The sequence below is a fragment of the Arvicola amphibius genome, chromosome 14, assembly GCF_903992535.2.
Source record: "Arvicola amphibius chromosome 14, mArvAmp1.2, whole genome shotgun sequence".
Taxonomy (NCBI): domain Eukaryota; kingdom Metazoa; phylum Chordata; class Mammalia; order Rodentia; family Cricetidae; genus Arvicola; species Arvicola amphibius.
Window position 1 is genome coordinate 18,951,698 of NC_052060.1, and position 24,547 is coordinate 18,976,244.

The 24,547-nt window shown below is 43.4% G+C and overlaps 1 protein-coding gene and 1 long non-coding RNA gene across 3 annotated transcripts in view; one reads left to right on the top strand and one right to left on the bottom strand.

Moving 5' to 3' along the window:
- The window catches only part of Ahcyl1 (adenosylhomocysteinase like 1), a 34,760-nt gene extending 19,531 nt beyond the window's left edge, over positions 1-15,229 (bottom strand). The window contains exon 1 of one of the 2 annotated variants that reach the window (XM_038311967.2): positions 14,837-15,228. In XM_038311967.2, coding sequence (XP_038167895.1) covers positions 14,837-14,956 — 120 coding nt within the window. In that variant the 5' untranslated portion in view covers positions 14,957-15,228. Of the gene's footprint in view, positions 1-14,836 lie in introns of both variants that reach the window. The other variant, XM_038311968.1, reaches the window with a different exon arrangement.
- Positions 15,230-15,348: 119 nt separating this feature from the next.
- The window catches only part of LOC119801392, an 86,789-nt gene continuing 77,590 nt past the window's right edge, over positions 15,349-24,547 (top strand). Inside the window, exon 1 of the long non-coding RNA XR_005283178.1 lies at positions 15,349-15,523. This is a non-coding gene — a long non-coding RNA (uncharacterized LOC119801392). The remainder of the gene's footprint in view (positions 15,524-24,547) is intronic.

The window sequence follows — 24,547 nt, forward strand, 5'->3', positions numbered from 1 at the left end:
AAAAATTTTTTTTGAACATGTTAAGTAGCACAGGGGCGGGCTTCCTAATCTTCTAAAAACACCAACAATTTACAACATAGTGTAAAAGACATCCAGACCAAGTTCCCTTCTCTACTTAATCTGCTAATGCCTAATTGCCTTACCCTTATATCATGCTAGCCTACCCTCTCCTCACCCACAACTGCTGGCATTTCATTAAGGGAAAATTAGAACAGGTGACTGAAGAATCCTGGTTCCTTAGAACATACCTATCACTTAGGCTCTGTTTACTCACCTCTCCTGGCACCACTGCTGTATCTTTTACTTATTTCCATAAATTTCTTATCATTTTTAACTCAGAAAAAAAGGTCAAACAGTATAATAAATATTTTAATACCCTTGACCTAGAATGGATCTTTGAATTTTTCATGTGGTATATACATACATACATACACACACACGCATATTTTCATATACTGAAGTCAAAACAAAAAAACCTTACAAACATGAAAATTCCAGTTTTTTTGAATTTCTTTGGAATTCATTCAAGAATAAAGACACTCTCCTACCAAATATCAATGTCATTACAAAACTTAAGAATAATAAGCCAGGTATAGTGACACACATCTTTAATTTCAGCACTTGGGAGACTGAGGCAGATGGATCCTGTGCATTTCAGCCTGGTCTACATAGTGAGTTCCAGAATAGCCAGAGCTACAATAGTGAGATCTTGTCTCAAAAAACAAAACAAAAAACCCCCAAAAAACAACAAAAAAACCACCCAAAAGAATATTAATAGTAAGTCTACAAATTTAAAAACATTTTATTTACCATTGTTGTGTAAGAGGCACACGTGGGGGTGGGGTACTCATATGCCGTAGAGCAGAGTGGATTATTACGGAGCTCATTCTTTTCAGCTCTATGTGAGTAAGGGGTAGGGGAAGCTCACAGGCCACGCAGCAGTGAACAAATACCACTGTCTCAAGCACGCTGGAAAATGAGGACCAACACCTGTGGCTATCCAATGACTTCCAAACTTGTGCCACAGTGCACACAAACAAACACAAAGGCACAGAGATTTTCTTGAAGTTCTTTTTGTCCTTATAGTACATTGCATACAGGATGTACAGTTTAAGTACTGTTTACTGGGAGCCTGCACAACCAATTACTACATTAGCTTAGGTTTGCTATTTTAGTTGGGCTCACTTGTGTTCCTGAAGATTCATAATGCTTCAATTCTTTTCTCTTCTATTTAATCTTATTGGCGTATAAAACAGACATAAACAAACTTAGCACATGTGTGTATCCAGAGTCTTATTTCTATCCACGCTATTTTCAGTGGCTTCTGTATGTTTTCATGTTAACTTTCTTCCAGCAAATACATATTTACATTTGCATTTTTCTTCTCTTGCATTTTCAAAGCTATCAATCTGAAATATCCTGTACTTCTGGCCCACCACCACAGAAGTCACTTTATTTAGATTCATAGAGCATGTACTAAAAATCAGGTCAGAGAATTTTGGCAGCGTATGTCTGTGATCCCAGCAGAGGCAGGAGGATCACAAGTTTCAGGCTAGCCTGGGACAGACCAAGTCAGCTTACTATGTTTACCTTTTTTTCTATGTTGATCTTCATTCTAATGGTATCCATAAGTTAAACTGGCATATTCTATAGTAAGGTTATATGGAGATGATTTTTTTAAAGAAGAAAACTTGTCAATTGTTTACAACAGGCCTATCTGTATACTTCACACAAATGTCTATGGGAAGAAAATTTAATATGAAGCAAACAATTAATTCTCTGGCACCATTAGGTGATGTCGTAACCTAACAAGGTAATATCTAAAAGAAAAATTTCCTTCCTTGGTCTAGAAGTACAGTTTATGTGAGGTTTAAAACCCAATTACATTTTAAATCCATGTATTTGTTCTGTGAGTACATAAATCATGCTGTGAGTCAGCTCAGCATTTGGGAAGGCTAGACTATGTCTAACTGGGTAGAACGAAAGGGAAAGTCTTTGCCAAGTAGTGTATGAACGGCAGATCTATGAGCAGCTACCAACATGTGGCAGTCAAGCTGGTAAGAAATGGTGTTTTGAACCCTGGGCTCAAAAAGGCAGGACCTACAACCCTTTTAAGCTGCCATCCGTTAGTTGCTTCCTATAAGCAACTTCCAGGATCCTATATTAAACAGTAACTACGTAGCAACAGCAATTATTTCTAAAGGAGCCAATGACACCTTTCACAATCCATCCTGTAGTCAGGTTATGTTTTCAAGTTGAAAGGCTATAATGAAACCCCTACAAATCAGCTTCAGCTGATTTTAGTTTCCATCCTTCAAGTTTACATAAAAATCTTAGTATGAACCTTCTGTGATTCCAAGAATTGCGAAAGCTGGAAAGGATTGTCACTGTGGCTTCTCTGGAGTTGTTTACAACAAGAGTTACCTATCACTCCAGGATATATTCAGTCACCAAAACTGAGAGAGCAGAGTTTAATCCTGGACAAACATGGTGCACAGAACCAGTTCCTGAATGTTGTCCTTCGACCTCTACATGAACACTCACTCATACGTATACAAACAAAAACAAAGATCCCAAACAGGCCACAAGCTCAGAAGCATTTCCCTGCTTTTGGAACTGGGTATGGAAAGCACCTCCTGCTGTTTTAGGAGCAGTCTACTCAAGTCTGGTTGCAGGAAGGCTTGTGGAGAATAATACCCAAACAGTTGTGAGCTCCGGGGAAGGAGAACAGTTATTCAGAACCTACATTGTGAAATAAATGAAAGGACAGAGACAAAACTTCTTTGATGACTTCTAAGTGGCTAATGCCCTGCTGTTAAGATGCTACTGTGTGGAGCAGCAGGGCTTAAGCTCTGTGCAGGCAGAAAGGCTCCTCTGATTCCCACTTTCTTTGATTCCTTGTTAGGAGTGAAGGGCAGTGTATGGGCAATCCAATGCTGACTACTTTCTAATTAATATCGTATCTATATCACAACCACCTATCTTTGTACAGGGAGGATTCCAATTTGGTATTGTTAAAACTAACTACTGATTTGTGTGTGTATAGGAAGGGGGTTCACCTGAGAAACTCACTGAGTATTTTCAGGAGGAGGTATAATACTTTAAAATATGCATCAGATGTGTATTTTAAATGTATTTTTAAAAAGATTATGTATACAGTGTTCTGTCTGCATGTATGCCTGCAGGCCAGAAGAGGGCACCAGATCTCATTACAGATGGTTGTGAGCCACCATGGGGTTGCTGGGAATTGAACTCAGGACCTCTAGAAGAATAGTCAGTGCTCTTAACCTCAGAGCCATCTCTCCAGTCCTTAAATGAATTTTTTAAAAAATTATCCAGTGTGGGGTGGCGCACGCCTATATTCCCGGCACTTGGGAGGCAGAGGCAGGTGGATCCTTATGAGTTCATGGACAGCCTGGTCTACAAAGCAAGTCATGGGACAACCAGGACTGTTAGACAAAAAAAAAAAAAAAAAAAAAAAAAAAAAAACCAAAAAAAAAAACCCAAAAAAAAAAAAAAAAAAAAAAAAAAAAAAAACTGTCTTGAAAAACAAACAAACAAAACAACTGTATTTCCCAAAAGAATTATCTAGTGCTAAGGATAGTGGTTTTTCTCTTAAATATTAACATTTAACAAAGAGAACATGCCCTGAAACTGAAAAGGTTCTTTTACATCTGCAGTGTGTCACCCCGAAAAGCACCCAGTTCAAGTCACTTTCAATCTTAAAATGTGCCTGAAAGATCTAGCAACGTTAAATTTTCACAATATAAAAAGTTATACTGCTGGGCATAGCGGCACTGACCTTTAACCCCAGCAAAGGGGAAGCAAAAGCAGGCAGATCTCTTTGAGTCTCAGGACAGCCTAGACTACACATCAAATTTCAGCCAGAGCTACAAAGTGAGACCCTGTCTCAAAAAACCAAAAATGTTATATTCACTTTGGGTAAAGTTAAAAAATTAAAAAATGTTGTCACCAATGAATTCTTACTTCCTAATATCACAGTGCTACAGAACTATATCTAAAAACTTATTGTAAGGCTTTTACTTTTGTTGACATAATCTGCTTTTAAGTAACATATGTGAATAATAAATTTTGGTTCCCTAGCTATGTTAGGTATGTTAAATATTTACCTAAATGATCTCATATGTAGATCCTAAAAAGTCAAACTCATAGAAAGAAGGGCAGTTAGTTATCCGGGCTGAGGGAATGGGAGGTGCTGGTTAAAAGGTACAATTCTGATGTCTAAAATGAAGAGAGCTCTGGGGAGATTCTCAACTTCCTAATGCTGCGATCCTTTAATACTGTAGTTCCTCATGTTGTGGTGACCCACAACCACACACACACACACACACACACACACACACACACACACACACACACACACACACACACACGATGCTCTTTTAATTCCTGTGAAAGGGTCGTTTGACCCCCTAAGGGGTCTCACTCACAGTTCAAGGAGTACTTCCTGGAGACTGCTAGACAGTGTGCTGGGAACTTTCACAAAAGGTAACTGAGGAATAGTTATGTAAACTGGTTTGATGGAGTAAACTCTTGACAATGTGTACAAATATCACATTATACCCCCTCAATATAAATAACTTTGCCAATTATATCTTCAAAAAGCTGAAAAAGTTGATGAAGAAAAATAAAATCGAGTATTAGTTTTAACTACATAAGCTGAATAGAATTGTAAAATATATTTTTGTTGTTGTTTTTCAAGTTGGCTTCAAACACAGAGATCCGCCTGCTTCTGCCTCCCAAGTGCTGGGATTAAAGGCGTGTATCATCACTGCCCGGCTTTATAAAATAGATTTTTAAGACCCCAGGAATTGAGGCTTAAAGATCCTTCGGTCATTTAAAACAAAGACTTATTTTTCTTTTTGTGTATATGAACAGATGCGAGCCTTGGATCCCTTAGAGCTGGAGGTACTGGCAGTTGTTGGCTGCCTGACTTAGGCACTAGGAATGGAATTTCTGTCCTCTGGGAGAACACAGAATGAATGCTCATGAGCTGAGCCACCACTCCAGCCAGTAAGGAAAGACAACTGATGTACGATTATATCTCCTCAGCTCTAATGCGTCACTAAGCAAACCATGACAGATCCTTATGTTAACAGCAGGCTTCCTTTATTCCTCCCACAGGAAAGCAGTTAGAACTGGTACCAGGTAGAGACTCCTGACTTTTCTGGGGAGAGATGAGACTCTGTTAACGGGACCTGAGTCTATACACAAAGTTAGCTTGGAACACCCTGATAATACCCCCTTTATTCAGTAGTCTTTGAGTTTGGGCGTGGAAATTTCTTAAGACCATAAAGAAAAAGAATCCTGTAAAAACCCCTCAAGTAGAGAAGAAAAAGCAGGAAAAGCTCCAGCCTCAACTAGACACATCTTTCTGAGTGCCAGCCACCACTGTTCCTGCAGCACTTATCCTAAGGCAGGCCTGGCCATTCTTTCAGGCCAAAGGCCAGAGCCCTATTCCCAATGGCTTTGGCTGGTAACATGGCTCGCAGTTTAATCAACTATCTCCCTGGCACATGCTTCTGATCTTCTTTCTTTAGTTATTTCTCTAATTCCTCAATAATCAACTATTCCTTTCTGTGCTTTGCTTCTTAAGTCAGAATTTCACCAAAATGTTTCTCAAAATCTTTAAAATACTATTATTTTCAGTCTAGGAATTCATAATATAAACTAGAAAGTTTAAATTCTCATATTCTGACTTGACCAACTAGAAACTAGGGGTATGTAAAATGTTAGAATTATCTTAGTATTTCAAAAGTAATTTAGACTGAAGAAAAGGTACTGGCTTAAGAGAAGCCTGGTGCTCCCTGTTTTTTCTACAGATACCCTCCAGCACTCTTTTTAAATCATCTTCCTGTTTTCATGAAGACCTTTAGGAGATAGAAGTCCAAAGAACACAGCTTAGGGCTTCCTTTGACCCTAACACATCCTTAATTCTAGATAAGCAATCATTCCAGGTGCATTGCCTGGGTCCTTGGATAGGCTTTTGGTTGACAACTTTCCTGCATACAAATTGTTTAATTTACTGTATTTTTTTTCTGTCTAGAATATGTACACAGTTCTAAGAGTGCTCTAAACTCCAAAGGTTAAGGGAGCCTATAGTAGATTTAAATGACCTAAATAACAGTCTCAGGGGAATCTAAATTCTACATAAAGGACACATCTGTAGTTGTGTCTAGCACAGGTGTTACTGTGACAGGCTCCTTAACTTCTGCTCCAGACTTACTCTGAATGTGAGAAAAGCAGCAGTAAGTTATTTTTTTTTTTTTGGCTTGTTTTTGAGACAGGGTTTCTTTGTGTAGCCCAGGCTGGCCTCGAACTCACAGAGTTCTGCCTGCCTCTGTCTCCTGATTGCTGGGATTAAAGGTGTACGCCACTACTGCCAGGTTGGAGAAGCTACTTTAAACATCAACTATACTTATTTGTCAATACAAACAGTTCATCTGATAATCCTTAAGAGGTTAGGCAAACATGACAGTCTATCTAAACAAGACAGAGACTTTTTTATTTTGTTTTTGATTTTTAAATATGGTTTAGTTTAAGTTTAGTAAAAACTGGCAATATGCTCTCATTCCAATCATGACCAGTACTCAGCTAATCCCCTCTCTATGGAATCAGAAAGGAATGTGCAAGATTATGAGCTCCATATTCTCCAAATAGGATAACTCAAGGGCTGAGATTAATTTCATCAATCATCCATTCCCAATTACAAACCGGCAGACGGGACTCGTCAACACAGGTGCGCTCCATCTGTACTTTATAACCTGGAAGTTTCCTTTACCCCACTTACATTTACTCTCAATTGGCAAATAAGAACAGAAACCACCTCCAGAGTAATGTTTCCTCCTGGGAAATACTGGAGAAGGGGTGTACTGAGGTCAGTCCCTCCAGGATTTGTTTTTCCTTGGACTTAGCCTACAGCTTATTACAGTGAGAACATGATGTCCCCGACCAACTTAGTCTCTTTCTGTTACAACCTCGAAGCAAACAGATTCTACAGCAGCTACAAGGCTGTTACCAAGGCCACTGTATTGATCAGTGTAATTAAGATTCACAATTCATCAAGTCCAGCATGAGAAGCCAGCTGGGTCACTCTCTTCATAACAAGCCAACACTGGAAATCTTCCTGTCTTGCTTGCTAAGAAGTCTGGTACTGATGCTGGCACTAAAAACCCAAGTACTGAATTAGAAGCTGGAACCACCTGGACAGTGACAGGAAACTGAATCTGTTACCAGAGCAACCGCACATATCTGCCATCTCTACAAAGCACTTATTTCATCTTCCAAAACGGAATTTTGAAAGTCTCCCTCTCCACAAATCTTGCCAAAGTCACATGCTTTACAGAAATGTCACAAAATTTAATGCCAACCAGAATCAGAACTCATGATTAGGACAGCACTGGCGCCATTCCCAGAGGACTGTAATTCTAAAGGTGTGTTTCAAAGACAAGTGTACATCAGGCTTTTGGGTGTTAAGTTCACCTTTGGTCCAGCATCATGAACAGCCAGTTTTGTAGAGTAAGAAAGTTGGGAAATTTGCTCAGCATCACCAGCAAGGCTGTTAATACTTTCAGAGCCCTAATAAACACTCCAAATCCGACTGTTACTGTTCAACTCTTCATTATTCTTCAAGCTTGCAACTCCCTAGACCAAAGTCCCTGCCCCTCAAATCCAGGACATCAGTCTCGACTTCAAGTAGAGGGTCCCCAGTGCTAAAGACTGAAAGTGGTAAGAATTTCAAATTACATCTAAGGCTGTTTCCATGCTACAAAGCTAATAAATGAGGAGGCCATGTACTCTGTATTCTCTTTTTCCTCTCTGACCTTCCATTTGTGGCATTAGAAAAAGCTTTGCTAAATGAGTGGGAATTCTAATTAAGTTCTCCCTGCTGTTCCAGGTTACAGCCTTATCCATTCATAAGAGAGGTGTAAGTTAGTAGAAAATAGCTCTGGCCAGAAGACAGGGAAAGCAAGTCAGGTGCCACATGGTCTAACTTACTTTCTCCTGGGTCAATCCCTTCCCAGTATTTGATTCACTAAACATTCAGACACTACACACAGACACTATGTGTAAGGCATGGTCCTTGACCTTAAAAAGCTCTATGTAAAGAAATCAGATTTCATCAGCTCAGACTTAAACAAGTTTGAAAAGCACGGTCCCATATGAAGAGTAGCAGGACTGAGATTGTTTCCACCAAAGTTGCTGAAATGTTGGCTTCTGTGTGTAAGTTTCTGAGTTACACTCTCAAGGCAATGAGTCCCTTGAGAAGGCGAGAGGCCTCCCAAAGAGGAGGGTAACAATACCACCAGTCTCAGCTTGATTCTAAACCACAAGAACAAAGTACAAGTTAGAAACCTTTAAAAAAAAAAAAAAAAAAAGCAGGCAGATTCTTGATCTGTAAAGAAAGAAAGTAACTATGAGGAGAAGCCTGACTATTTAAAGTAGGATCTATGAATAATATGAGCAAGTTCCAGGCAGCCCTATTAAAACCTCTAGAAGCAAACATGTTTCTGTGCTCCTCTGAACTTTCCTAAGGACAGAAATTATGAGTTCATGAAGTTTTTCAAAGATTAAGACTCACAAGGTTAAGAACAATTATGCACAATCTCATTTCCTCAGTTGGACCAAAGTGAGACTGGTTTCAATTCTCTGCCATCTACACATTCTGTATGTAGTTACCTCTTTTCGACTTAAAAACATAAATGAGGGTTTCCATTTTGAAGATATAAAATAAACTTCTTTTCTACATCTTTAAGATAATGTTAACAACTGAGTCCAAATGAGTTTTCCTTAGGGCCTTCTAAAGATGGAGATGATGAGGTATGGCTGGGGTGGGGGGAGATCCAAATCTCTACCCCTCCAAAATATATATTAAATTTGGGCTCTTAGGGCTATAAGAAAAACAGGTCACAGCCCAAAAGCTTGGACTTGAAGCCAAGCCAGTTGTGGGAGTAACAATAAAGTAATTCCTATAATGCCTATAGAAACCTGTGCCCTGAATGTTCACTATAATGCAATTAGTAAGTACTAGAAGAGTTAGAGCCAATTATTTAAAACAGAACTTTATAAATCTTGTCACTGCCCAAAATATAGTATGAACAACTTCATTCAGGTCTCAACGCCTACACCTCTGTAGCCTTGCAGGTACAGGGAGAAAAGCAAGTAACAGAGCATGCTTTACTAAGCCATCATCCTTCAAGGTTGTAAAGAACTAAGCCTGAGGCAGGTCCGAGACAACAGCACTAAACAGCAATAGATTAAGCTATTTTATGATAACAAGTGAGTACAAGGTGTCCATTTTAAAAGAAGAAAACTGGCTTGAGCTGATAGAAGGAACACATTCAACCCAGAAAGCCCCCAAAATTACATAGTCATGTTAACAGGTGTTTGAGACGTTCATGGCAAGTAAACAGGAGTGTACCTGGAGAGGTCCACAAACATGGTTTTGTGAAAATTCTTTTCCTAATCTCTCTTCTAGAATCCCAAATTCCAGCTATTACTACTAGTCTATTACACCTTTTAACTTTGTGTCTGCTTTGGGTAGTAAATGATTAAGCCCCACTATACATCACTAGACAGTATCAATAATTTGCATGCACCCTGAGATTAAAGCATTGAGCTTACATCTTTAGAGAAACTGATCACAGAACAAATTAGTCTGAGTCTCAACAGAAGTGTGAGTGTCCCACCTAGTTCTGTAGGTGCTGTGGAGCGAAGGGACACATTTCTGTGGGAAAACTCAAAATTACAGTTCAAAGGTATTTCTGTTTCATATAATTCAAGGATTCTGCTTTGGAAAGACCCCCAAATCATTACAATAAGAGAGAGAGAGAGAGAGAGAGAGAGAGAGAGAGAGAGAGAGAGAGAGAGAGAGAGGAGGGAGGGAGGGAGGGAGGGAGGGAGGGAGGGAGGGAGGGAGGGAGGGAGGGAGGGAGGGAAAACCAAATCCTTCTGGACCCCTTGCTAGCCAGTGCTTGTTCAAAGATTATACTTGAACCACAAGTTGTACCACATTCATAGCTACCCACAAATGGGTTTAACATGCCTAACAGGATTAAAGTTTCAAACATTTTTTTTTTGAGATAATTTGACAAGACTATATAATGGGAAACATATTGGACCCAGGTGACACACTTCTTGTGGATCCAAAGCACATTTACTTTCTATTTGCTTTTGTTTTTAAAGATGGGATCTTTCTTTGCAGTCCATGTTGGCCCTGAACTTATTATGATCCTCTTGTCTTGCCTTTTGAGTGCTAGGATTATAGGTGTACACCCAACCATATTTATAATTTTACCAGCCAAAGATGTAAACAATGAACCTATTATAAGTTAAATGTCTAAAGTTCTGAACAAATTCATTTAGAAATTAGAGTGTATCTAAGGCAATCAAACCAAGTAAGAGGAGGAACCATTGTCCGTGGAGAAACTGGGGAAAAAGAAGTCTTCTGGGCGGGGGCTATAGCTCTGTGGCGGGGCACTTGGTTTGCATATCCAAGGTCCTGGGTTTGATCCCTAGGACTTCAAAAATAAAAATAAAAATCTTATTCTCCTGACTTCTATTCAAAGACTGCAACTAACAAAGCAGCTGCTTTAAAGAGAATAACATGAAGATGAGATTGAATTCCAGCACTCAGGAGGCAGAGGCAGGCAGATCTCCGAGTCTAGAGAGGATAACCAGGACTACACAGGGAAACTCCATCTCAAAAAAACAAAACAACAAAACAAAAACCAACAAACAAAAAACCATAAAGCTGAGAAATGGCAACCAATCTAATTTCTTTTTGATGACTTTAAGGAGCACAGGTATAAAATCTACACAGCAGCAAGAAGACTGTACCATCAGATAATTAAAGAGAAAAGGAGCACCCCGGATTTTACCTCTGGCATTTTGTCCTGAGCAGTTTTTTTTTTAAAAAATATTTATTTATTTATTATGTATACAATATTCTGTCTGCGTGTATGCCTGTGGGTCACAAGACCTCATTACAGATGGTTGTGAACTACCATGTGGTTGCTGGGAATTGAACTCAGGACCTTTGGAAGAGCAGGCAATGCTCTTAACCGCTGAGCCATCTCTCCAGCCTGAGCAGTGCTTCTTAAGGCTCCTGATGAACTAGTCCTACATACACTTTACCCAGACCAACAACTATGCACAAAAGTAGTTTAATATGCCACTCAGAAAAATCCTGTGTCCTTCCTCCTCAGATTTCAGAAAATGGTCAACATTCTGAGAGGTATTTGGAGAAACATATCCATTAAAGGAGATTTCATCAATAAACTGGAAATTTGGGTTTGTTCTATGGGGGAACACCAATCTGACACAAAGTCAATTTCTGAAGGTCCGAAAACAGCTACTGTCTCTGCAACAATGTAGCAGATGTATTTGATTCGAATTACCGCCAACACGTCTTACAACTCAAGGACTCCTTTCTCACGTCAAGCTTTCCGGACCTTACTACCCGAAAACACCTTAAGCTGTGAATAAGTTTTACCATGTGAGTTTAACCAAAACAACCCAATGAGATCCCGTGATAACCGCCTTTATAATTCTAGGTCAGGAAAGCATGTCTTCCATTACTTCTCATGTCTACTGAGGGACACGTTCTTAGGCATGTTTTTACAGAGTTGCTTGTAGTAACCAATCTCATTAATTATATTCAAGGTTAATAATTTTCCCCATTATGTCTGAAGTTTTGTCTTCCCTATGGTATTGTATTTATGACCTCCTACAAGCTACCTCAAATGAGAAAAGGCCTAGCAAGATTCTCAGCAGGTAAAAACATTTGCTGCCAAGTCTGATGTGAGTTTGATCCCTGGCACCCACAAGGTGAATGAGAAGAGAGACTTCTGCAAATCATCCTCTGACTCCCCACACACTATGTGGCACATGTGTCTTCCCTCCATAAATTAATGTAGTAAAAAATGTTTAAGCCGGGCGGTGGTGGTGCACACCTTTAATCCTAGCACTCAGGAGGCAGAGGCAGGCAGGTTATCTGTGAGTTCAAGGCCAGCCTGGTTTACAAAAGTTAGTTCCAGGATAGGGTCCAAAGCTGCAGAGAAACCTTGTCTCGAAAAACCAAAATAAATAAATAAATTTTAAAAAGAGGTAATAAAATATACTTTAAGAAATTACTGTTGCTATCTTAACTTCCAAATGTCTCTAGTTTCATCTATTCCAAACAGGTACTTATTAGGCAAATGAGGAAACTGAGGCACACAAGTTATTCACTTAAGGGAATACCAATTAATAGTTGGTTTCTTGACCACCAATTATTTCAAGTCTTAATCAAACCAACAAGCCCTGTAATAAGGATACAAAACTGGGTATCATTAACGTTGAATAGTAAGATGCATACACTTTTACATATGCTGTACCGCAAAGCAAACAATAAATAAAAGCTGGTGAGAAAAAAAAGTACACTAGGATCTGATCTTATTGAGAAGCACTGAGGTCACCTATATTCTTTGACCCAGGAATATCCTCAATTCCAGCGGGGCCTCAGGAATGGGAATGACCCACGGGTTACTTGGTTTAGAGTCAAGCTGGAATCCTCATGGGTAAAGGACTACACCATTTGAAAAAGGCTGTTTTCTCACACTATCCAGTACCATGCCAAGTTCCGCCCACCCTCACCTTTCCCATACTTGGTCACATAATCGTCACATGGAAGAGGTACAAAAGTGATTTAAGTCATAAATCCAGCTGCAATTCCGAGGAAGGATAAAATACCCAAAACCAGACTACCTAGAATTTACTACATGACCTTGACTAGTTCTTAACTGGTCCATTAACTAAATAAATGCCTTTTATCATCATTAAGGGAAGGGTAATTAGTCTTTGCAATGCATTTCAATATAAGTACAACGTAAATGACACACAATAAAGTTCAAAGAACAAGATTAATAACATGGAGATGCACATACTAGCAAATGGAAACTTACAACAGGGTCTTCCCACACTCCTGGCAGACTTGCTTATTTTAGCTAATGGGAGTCTCTAAAGTCATTAGTACTTGGCTTCACAATAATACTCATTTGTGATCTTCCTCCCAGGAAGAAGAAAGGGAAAGGGATATTAGTGCTGCTGGCATTCAGCATTTCAGTTACTGGTTAGCCAGACTGGCAATTAACAATTGAGTACTGTGTGCAAGGTACAGAGCTAGGTTTCATGGCGATAATGGTAAGCAAGAGTCCTTGCCTCTAGTTTACAACTTATAGTACAGATTTTGGTTTTATCAGTATCGGCTTGCAAGAATATAGTTACACTGAAATAAAGAAAAGGAACAATAAAAATACTTCCAAGTAACTAGACAAAAGAAGGTGGGCTAATGGTAAGAGATGAGCCAGAGGGATTAGGCTATCAGGGTTTCCCTATTCTTTCCCTTAACTCATCTGAGGTACCATGCTTAAGCAAGCATTTTGCTTGTAAGAACTGCGTATCCAAATAGTGCAGATTGCAAAAGGTCACTTCTCCAACAAATCAGAGGAATGAGAGCACTAAAAAACGAGGTCGACTGGATCCCTTAGGATCAAGGGATCTTCCAGAATCTTTTAAAGGCCCTACTGGTAAGGATCTCAATTTTGTGAGAAAATTAAGCTTAAGTACACAGTGATGACTTCTCTTTGCTAGACTTGTCTATTAATTCGTTTCCTGGAGGGGGAAAAAGCCCTCTCAGGCACTAAGAACAACTTAACTACTTCAGGTGCAGGGACCTCGGGGCTGACTACCCCTGCAAACCTTGCTCTACTGAATTTATACCAGCCCCGAACCCCAACAAGTACTGTAGGACAGGGTTAGCTCTGAAATGACTTTATACAAGAGGGGAATGTTTGTCCTGGTTTTCGCTGGCTTCAGGAAGGTCACCTCTTGGCAAAGGTTCTTTGGTCTACTGTTAACTGGGTGCCAAGGTGTAGAGTCGAGTAATGTTTGACAGAAAGCTCTGGGGATCTCAATGCCACCGCGGAGAGGGCTAGTTAAACTCAGCCCTCCATAGATCACCTTTTCCAAGAGCAAGAGAAGCTCAACCCACAGCACAATAGGTGGAACTTGTTCTGCTTCAGCGAGTGCAGTAAAGAATGAGCAATCATTTCTTACCACCCACCTCTCCCACCTACCCAAGCTTCTTTCTGGAGGGATGGCTAAATGATCTATTCACATGACTGGGATCAACCTGCATCCATGGCAGTGTCTACTGTCTCCAACCCTTAAATTTCCCGTTCTCGCATTCTTCCAAGCAACTGGAAGACTGGGATGCGAAAATCATTTTTGACTTTCAATCTTTTGTTGCTTCTAGAGCCTTCAGCTGATTTTTTTTTTTTAAAAAAGCCAGTTTATACAGCTTTTCCTCTTGCCTCTAATCTATCACGCAGTTGTTGGTTAAACGGCCAACGCTCCCCAAGAGATGCCTTGAAAAAGCGCTGCCTGATTTCCCAACTCGCTAGAGGGGAAATTACCTGCACAGCCCCATCACCTAGAGAGGTCACAGGGGTCAGCTGAGCCGTTCATCCCCTCCCAATCTCTTCCTCAAGGCCCTTCATCCAGAAAAATTCAGCCGCAAATACAAGGCCTGGCCCTCCCGGGCTTCAGAAAGAGCCAGGAGGACTCCGGCCGAGGGACAAAGAAAAGCGAGGTCAGAGCGGCCTCTTCGGCCCCAGATAGGCCCATGGCCGCTCACCGGCCACCCCCAATATCGTGTCAGTGGTCTCTTAGCACCCCAACCCTTAGCCCGAAGTCCCGAACTACCCGAGCCTGGGCCTGGGGCTTGCTCGCGCCCCTTCCGCGAGGGACCCCGCCGCCACCCAGAGCTCCGCACCTTCTTGGGAGCCTTGGTGACTGTGGCCATGAAGGAGTACTTCTCAGCGTCCTCGATCTCCTTGGCCTGTTTCAGCTCCTCCCCGACACCGGGCAGGGGCATCGCGTCAGGCATCGACATCCCCCCGGCCGGCCCGGCCCGCGGCTAACCCGCCGCCCCCGCCTCTTTCCCTCACGGGCGCTCGCCCGTCCGCGCGGCACCCTCGGCCACGCGCTCGCCCGCCTTCCCGCCAGGCCCCGCGCCGAGCTGCTTGTGCTTCTGAAGGGCTGGGACTCGCGCGTCTCGTCGGCTCCGCCGTCCAAGACTGCCGGACGGAGACCGCGGCCACGGAACAACCAGAAGCGGCAGCGCGCTGCTCCGACCTGCCCGCGCAGCAACCTCCGCCGCACGCAAGCACGCACGCAAAGTAAGGGTAGAGGGCGGAGACGCCACGTCAAGTACTGGCAGGCCCAAGGGGGGTGGGGAAAGAGGCGGAGAGAATTGGCGCACTCTGGTGACGTCGCCACGCTGGGCCTGGCTGCGAGAACAGTTCCTTCCTCCTTGGCTGCTCCTGGGTGATGAGCTTCACAGGGTGAGTTGTAGCGTGTTCGCCACCAGGTGGTGCCATCAGCCCTACTGTGTGTTCCCTGTAAAGATGCCACAGGACTGAGCGACCTTGGACTTCTGAATTTCCCAGGAGATCTCGGGGTAAGGAGGTGGGGGTGAGGGGCGGAGGGGGCACCGTATAAAGAGCAATGCTTGGGAGCATAGGCCAGAGTCCCACAGGACTTATGACCTTTCCTGGGACAGCCTACTCACTCGCAGCCCGCACCATGGCTGGACCCTTTGGACCAGAAGCCCAATTTCAAGGGCCAGTGTTTGCTTTTTGACTTCATAGGGGGCAGAACAAGCTGAGAGCCGTCTGGTTTCTACACAACCCTTTATGACCTCCATCACTATCTCCTCCTGGGCCTTGTCTGTTTACAAAACCTTCTGGCTGCAGTGCCGATGTGAATAGGTCATTAAGATAGGGTTGATGGATCTGAGGGTAGAGAACTAAGGGCAGATTGAGAAAAAGCTCAGGCCAAATTGACCCTCCCGCTGTGTGCTCTCTCTAGGCATTGGTCTCTCCCTGCCAGCTCCACTCGCAGTGAGCTTGTAGGGCGTTCATGAAGGGCTCTCACAGTTTCTGGATTCTACTGTGTACAGTCCCCGTGTGAGACCCTGGATATCAGAGGTGCATGTGGCACTTTTATGTTTTCCAAGAATTCGTTCATTTGGAAAGGGAAACCTTGTTTGGAAGCTGGTGTCAGCTGAGCTAGTTTGTCCTTTGCAAATCATTCAAATGACATTGGCTCCAATTCCTATGTCCTGTGGAAAGTACAATGTTGTCCCCCAGGATTTCTGTGAATTGCCGAGGGTACTTAGGCTTTCATGGTCACCTCTGGCTCTAGTTCGCTGCCTAATCTGAAATTTTATTCACCGTTCCAGTCTTATGACTGTTCCTTTAGCTCTTGCTGTCACCATCAGCCCATTCTCTTTCCAACTCCCACCCCTAAACCACAAAAATGAAGCTATAACATGCAGCAGAACTTTTAGTGAAGGTTTGTGGGTCACAGGGGAGAGGTTACATCACATGGCAAACAGTCTTCAATCACATTTCTGAAATGTTTCGGAAAGTTACTTTGGCCATCTCACCACCTTGGGATTTCTCAATGGCCACAAGATCCCACAACACTCTCTCCTGCTACACATCTAGCTACCTCCTGCGTCTCCCTTTTCGTCCCTTTCCTTCACCCTTCTCCTCTCTTCCGTGGACTCTGAGAAGCCAGACTCTTCTCTACTGTGCTAAGAGTAAGTCTTCCTGGGACCTTTCCCCTAAATTCCTCTCCATGTCTGCTTTTTTATATCCAGCACCTCACCAGGTTGTGGTTTGTTTGTTTGTTTGTTTGTTTGTGACAGAGGTTCACTCTGCTGAAGCCTAGGCTGGCTTGAACTCTTACCCTGTGCCATTTATGCCTGGCTTTACCAGGTTTTTTAAAGGATCAACACTATCAAAAAAAAAAAGCTGTGATCTGAAAAGACACCATTCCCCCCCCCCCCACCCATATCAGTTTATGTTCAGGGTTGGGGAAGGTGTGAAATACCTTCTGGAACTGCTGAATTCTTCCTCTGAAAAGCCTGTCCTAACTACTCAGACCTTTAGCCACGTGGATGTTAGAAGAGGGTCACTGAAGTGCCTGAAAGGACCCCTATGTCTTAAAACGTTAGGATTCTCTCATCTCTTCTGAGTGTTCAGACTTCTGTTTTGGAGAATCCTATGGCCACTGGGCAGAGAGATGAAATCAGAACACTAGGCACATCCACACAGGCCAAGTAGGCTCTCTACTGCTCCAGGAGTCAGAGCATCATCTTAACTCCAGGCCCCCAGGGCCAGTGCCGATGCTGTGACCTAGGCAGGACCAGCCCTAGAGCGAGTAGAGCATTATTGAGTGATCCAAGATGGAGACCGGCACGTGATCCCCTCACCCAAGTGACTGACTTAAAGGGAGGCTGATGATTTGGCCTTAGGGGGCATGAGCAAGGATGCTTGGTTTAACAGTGGGAAGGGCACCCCTCCGATGCTGGAGAGGCAGTAGGTTTCTGCGGGTCATTCTAGCCCAAAGTCTGGGCATTCCTGAAAACCAGCCGCTGTGGAAGGTATTGGTGACTGCCATACCCCAAGGTGTAGGCTGGAGATCAGAATGCTCGCCCAGCCAGGGAGTGTGGCAACATAACATCCGTGAGAACCAGTGAGTGATGCCTACCTCAGGCCCAACCCTGAGACAGCCTCGCCAGCCTCGCACGGTTCAGTGGAGAGACGGCCCCTTCTGGATGCCTGGCACTACCTTCGTCAGCAAGCAAGTTAGCTCCTCAGAACATCACAAGGCACATAGAGACTAGAGAAATAGCCCTAGGCCAGTGTATGAGAAGAGGAGGGGCCTAAGGATAAGGCTACCTGTTGTTTGCAGTGGTAGTAAGTTTTCAAAAGATCTGGAGACCAAAGGAGACCCTGCCCTAGAAAGGGATGGCTGGAGGTCAAAGGTCCATCAGATCATCATACTTAAAGTATAACAGCATTGCAGTTTTCCACATGATTAATCTAATAGTTAGTCTACCCCAAAATTCGTGGTATTCTTTTGTTCATAAAGCTTAGTCATATAGTGCATGGTGATTCAGTCAATGCCAGACACTATACAACAGTGATTCCATCAGATGGAACCACATGTAGCACACACCTGTAGTTCAAGCAGTCAGGAAGGTGAGGCAGGAGGATCACCAAGAGTTCAAGACTACAGAGTGAGTTTGAGGCTAGCCTGGGATACATGGTGAGACCCCATCTCAACAATAACAACCAAAACTCTTCTGGCTAGATTTTTGTCAACTTGAAACAAGCTGGAGTTATCTGGGAGAGGAATCTCTACTGAGTAAATGCCTATATCACATTGCCTATAGGCGTGTCCGTGGACCATTTTCCTGATTAATGGATGATGTGGGAGGGCCTAGCTCAATGCAGACAGCCACACAACTAAGCAAGAAGTCCTGGGTGGTTAAGAGTGCTAGCTGAACATTTCTGGCACCCTCTCCTCAGCTGCCCAAGGAACTAGCTGGGGGCGTCTTCCTGGACCAAACCGGACTCTCTGAATGTGGCTGACGGTGGACAAGGACTGAGAAACCAAGGACAACGGCAGTGAGCTTGAACTCTACAGCATGGACGGGCTCACTGTGAGCCTTGTCAGTTTGGTTGCTCACCTTCCTGGACTTAGGGGGAGCTGGGCGGACCTTGGACTTAACATAGTGAAGGGAACCCTGATGGCTCTTTGGCTTGGAGAGGAAGGGAGTGGGGGTATGGGTGGAAGGGAGGGGAGGGAAGGGGGAGGAGGAGGGGAGGAGATGGAAATTTTTTATAAAAAAAAAATAAAGAATTAAAAATAAAGAGTGCTAGCTGAGCAAGTAATGGAGAGCAGGTCAGTTACCAATGTTAGTCCATAGCCTCTGCTTCAGTTCCTGCCTCTAGGTTCCTGTCTTGAGTTGTTTTATAATAGACTGTGATCAGGACGTGTAAGCTGAAATTCCTCCCTCCCCAACTTTCTTTTTGCTCATTTTTTTTATTACAGCAATAGAAAGCAGACCAAGACGAAAACCAAAAACAAACCAAGATTACAATGGCATTGAAACATTCCTACAATCTTGCAACACAGCAGCTATTACGGTGTTTTTAGCAAATGTTCATGGTGGTACTGATATAAACATACCTTTTTGATATGTTTAAGTTTTTAAGTACCGACCATTGTACTACAGCTACCTGACATATTCAGCATAGTAATATTTTATAGAGCCAGATGCAATGGGTGTACTATATGACATATACTGGGCTATATGACTACAGTCCACGAACATATTCTGTATGGTGTTCAAACAGTGTTGACACTGCCCATTGGTGCCATTCTCAGACTGTAACATGAGGGTTAAGTTCCACGGCTGTCCTGAGTGTTGAAGATGTACTAGGAACAGTGCTAGATGTTTCTTGAGAGACTAGTAAGATGAGGTACTAGCCTCTGGCTGGGAACAGGTGCTGTGGGGCTCAGGCTGAGCGAAAGGGGCTTTTCACGTGGAGATGCTACGTGTGCTGTCTTGACAGTAGACAGTGGGGTAAGGTTGAGAAAACCCAGGCTGAAGCCAGTCTTAGGAAAGACAGGACAGTTAAGACAGCTTGGCATGCCAAGGGCACTGGCACTATTTTGACGTGTTTAGGACATAAGGTACAGTAGCACAGAGCAAAAGCTGAAGCTGGAGACAGACCTGATAGAGCCCTGTGGACCGTGGCTGAGTACTGCTGGTAATCACCAATTTGGAGAACAAGGGGAGGAAAACACTCCTTCACGGAGAGGCTGATGAGATACGGGATCAACGTGAAACACTTTGAGTTTAATGTGTTGTGGAGAGCACTGCTCCTACATCTTAGGGAAGTCTAGTTTTTGTCTCTGTACTCCCAGATAGCCTGGCACCGTACCCACGAAAGTCTATAGTTGTTCTGTAGGTCTTTTGCCTCTTGTCAGCTAGGCCTCACTTTAAGTGCCCCATAATTGTAGTGATGTGGGTAATACTAGAAGCCCTTCCTGCACACACTCTTTTTCTGTGTTGGACATGGAGGCACCATTGGCATGGTTATTGATATGGAGGGTCTCCTTGGAGCAGATCTCTAGACCACCACAGCAGGGCCCTGCAGCAACGCTAGCAGGAATTCTTCCTCTCCAACAGCGCCCTCTGGGCTTAGTATGCTAAGCGTATTTGCCACATGCATTAGGAAATTTTAATACTTATTATTTGAGCACCATAGGGAAAACCAACAAAGAGAAAAATCTTTCATTCATCTTTCTCAGTCGCTTCTTATTAATTTGCAGATGCTCATTTGTACAGACGTGATTGGTAGGTGCCTGCCATTGTAGCTTCTTCTCTGTTCCAACCACAGTATTGCAAAAATCTTACCATGCACAGGGATGGCTTACATACTTGTCATGGCTTATGCTGCCCTGGCATTTCGTCATTTACCTTATGAGTTTAACTGTTTTTCCTGTTATTGGGCATTTTGAGTCATTTTCAGTTCACTGCAGTTGAATTTCATGTTTGGGAGTGAGGAGTAGGAGTGGGTGTGATTGGCTTTCAAACAAAACAGACGAAGTTGGGTCACAGGACAGAAAAAGGGAACAAAATGTAAGTGGCAGGGGCAGTTGTTCTTGTTGTCAACAACGATAGTTGATCCAAAGGTGCTGGATCAAGTACCTTTTGCCTTAGGGCTTCTGAGATTCTGTGCTGGGAACTTGAGAGCTTCTGATGGCTGTCTGTCTGATCTGTCTGACTCTCTCTCTCTCTCTCTCTCTCTCTCTCTCTCTCTCTCTTTCTCTCTCTCTCTCTCTGTGTGTGTGTGTGTCAGGGTTCTGGGTGGATGAAGAGGAAGGCTCAGACTGTGCTTACAATGTGGCCGCAATGATCTTAGATCTTTCTGGATCTGTTTCCCATGCAAAACAAGAAATAGCTCTCCATCTAGGGCTTGTGATGACTTAATCCAATCAGATAACAAATACAAGGGAGCTTGGAGGAAGTTGCAAAAAGTAATTTATACAAACATAAGTTACTAAGATGTAAGTCCCAGCAGAAAAGCCTGGAGGTTTTAAAGGAACTGCTGACAGAATTCCAATACAAATTCCCTTCCTCCGTGTGTGTGTGTGTGTGTGTGTGTGTGTGTGTGTGTGTTTGTGTGTGTTGAGTTTACCATAATAGCAGAAATTTTGAAACTGGCCTTGGACTTTAGCCTCTGCCTGGTAAGTCACTTTAATAACCTTGGCTTATGACAGGAGATGTGTTAGGGATCCCATAGAAAACAGATCAGCCACAGCCCTGTCCTCATGGGGCTTAGAGTTAAGATCACAACTTTGTCAGAAAATCTGGGTCACCAAATATATTTTAGAGAGGTCCAATTCTCCTGTCTTTCTTTGCGCCCCAGGCTGAGAAATATTCCTCAGGAGACTGTGTCATTTTTCAAAGGTGAGAAGGGAACAACAGTATAACTCAAGAATTCAAAGACGCTTGCCCATTCTTGAAGCTGTTATGAGTTGTTGTTTTTTAAGAAGCTTCTGGGGGTTTTTATCCAGGATATACCCTCTCCCAGGATGATGGTAAGTGGCTAACAGGGTGGAAGTACCAATTTGCCAAGATCAGAGACTGTCTGTGCCTCCCACAGTCTTGACACTTCCACCCTCGGCCTGCACCTGTCCCAAAAACTGAACGTAGTCTTGGAGTCAAAATAGAGAATGGCTGGCTAGACCAGTTAGGTACCTGATGGACAGACTCCAGAACATGTAAGGTTGGTGGAAAGGTTTACTTGACTCGAAAGGCTCAGAGGCTGCATGGAATAGGGCAGCCAGAAGCTGCAGTTTCCCACAGCTCAAGCAGACAGGTTTTTTTTTTTTTTTTTTTGTTTTTGTTTTTGTTTTTGTTTTTACCTGCGAGCCTACCCACCCTGTAGCTGGTTTGCAGAACCAGAGGAGAGAGTGGTCATGAGCTGGTGGTGTGGAGGCTGCTGCTAGGTGGGAGTCAGCCTTCCTCACCCTCTCTGGTGTACAGGGCGGGCCCCATTGCATCACCCTTGGAGCCTTTGCTCCTGGCTTTGCAGCCAGCTGGGCCCCTAGAGGAGGGACTCTCCCTGTTTTTCAACAAACTGTTAACCATTCACCCTCCTAACTCTCGTTGTGCCAGTCCGGATTTCCAGGATTAGCCTGCAGTCCTCCTTGCCCTGAAGGTGATAATCCTCTCAAGGCCACAATGACCAGAAGCTCTGCCTGTGCAGCTTCTGAGCAGTCGCAGGCTCCAGCACACCCATGCAAGCCTGGTCTCTTCCCAGGGAGAAGAGTTAACCTCCCTCATCCCCACCCTCATAATTTGTCCCATTCTGCAGTGGTGAGAACAGAGCTCCCAGACCTCCAGCATGAGCTCATGCCACTTCCACACTCCAGAGTCCCGACAAAGGGTCAACAACATTTTGGGCTAAGAGCAAGTATGTAACTCAAGCTAGAGACCTGGAGCCTAGACACTGGCCTTTCCCCAAAATCCCTCCAACCATTTTTGACAGACGTGCTTAGGACTTTGAGTTATTTGTTGGGTCATAGGGAAGGGATGGGCGAAGTAAGGTCCCTAAAAGGCCCAAGAGTCATCTTGAAGAGAGTCCTGAGGACACAATGTTTCCTTGTTCCTGATGGGTTAGACAAGGAAGACAAGCTGCTAGGGGCTGTTCCAGTCTCTGAAGCCCAGATCACATTTACGTTCAGAACTCTTATCTCCCAGTCCCAGCATTCCCTTTATTACCCCACCCATTCTGGGGCCTGAAATAGCTTGGAACTGCATCCAAACCTAAGCCTAGGTCCCAATTTTAGTTCCACAAACATCTGGCTGATAATAACTCCCAGAATCTTGAGCTGAGTCCTGTGGGTGAACGCACAGATAAGTGAAGTACAGCTCCTGCCTTCAGGGAGCTTGCAGAATGTACCCAGATGACTGTTCACTGGTAGTAGATGCCCATTAGAGAGGAAAGAAAGATGGAGAAGTAACGGTGGCCCTGTGAAAGGGAGTCATTGAGTTGAATCTTCAAGGATGAATAGGACTTGAAAAGGCAGTGAGGCATACCCTTGCTAAATGGAAGGAATAGCAAGGGGAGTGCCAGATCTATGCAAGCGTCAACCTCATTATTTGTCTGGGAACAGGTCAATAGTATCTGGTTTGACTGAAACACATGGGAGACTCCAAGCTGCTTATCCCTTCTGTGGATGTGCATCTGTCCAGATTTTATGTAGAACAAGTACTACAAAGTGGCAAAGGCCTTTCAGTTTGCAGAGCTTTGCAGATCAGAAAATGGAGGGATGGGGGTTGTGGTGGTGAAGAAACTTTCTCTGAGCTCTAAAGCATGTCTGAGAGGGAGCTAGGGCCGGACTCATTATCTTGCCATTTCTGCCTTGGCCCAGTTCATTTTTCATAGTCCAGGGCTTTAGGCTACAGGGTTGGTTGAGCCAACAGACCTTGCCACTCCTTAGGGGCCAAGACGCCATCAGAGGTGAACAGCCAGTGATCATAGGTGAACATCCAATCGGAGTGTTCATCATGGTGTGGCATGCAGAAAGGAATGGATAGCTTTGTGACAGTTGGTGGGAAAGAAAGGATCATATTCTTTATTTTCTTTTTTTAAATATTTATTTATTTCTTATGTATACAATATTCTGTCTGCGTGTATTCCTCCAGGCCTGAAGAGGGCACCAGACCTCATTACAGATGGTTGTGAGCCACCCCATGTGGTTACCGGGAATTGAACTCAGGACCTTTGGAAGAGCAGGCAATGCTCTTAACCACTGAGCCATCTCTCCAGCCCCATATTCTTTATTTTCTTGAAGTTTATTTAAATCTGGTTCCAAACCAGATTCACAATTAGTTAGAGGTCTAATAGAATTATTAAGGGATCTTCCCCATGACTCATTTGATTTTTTTAAAATGTAAACTAAAGTGAAATCCCTAAGCAGGCGAATTAAAGACTAACTGGACAGCTGGTCCTCATCTGAAGGGGCTTAGGCAGTTAATGGCTGCTCCGTGGCTACCTGTGGGGTGCTGGCCTTTCCTTTCTGTGGGACTGTTCTGCCAGGTAGGTTGCTGAGCTGCCCACTCACTGTGTGTGCCCTTAGCCATTTCAAAGCCTTTCTTCCAGTTCCTCTTAGCCATCTGCATACCAGGTTTTGCATACTAGATTTCGGGAGGGAAAGGGGACCCACCTGGGTCTCAATGTCCGCTATCCTTGGCCACTCGTGATCTCTGACCCTCTCCCCAGTTGCTAGAAGCTACTACCATAGATAAGCTAACTTCCCAAATAAAAAACCACCTCTCCACCTCTTTAACCTACCAGATGTGAGTCCTGGCCTCTCTTGGGAGGATGTGGGGAAAATACCTCACATTCCTTTCTGAAGAATCCATAGCCAAGAAAGCTAGATATGGTTGATTTCCCAATCAGGTTTCTCTACCGCAGTTAGTGTGTAATTAACCACTCTGTTACACTTCCAAAAGCAAAGGAAAAATTTGTGACAGGTGACGCTGTGCAGCCAGATAGAAGGGTAATTAGTGACATGTGTGACAATTTTACTACCTGAAAAAAGTTAA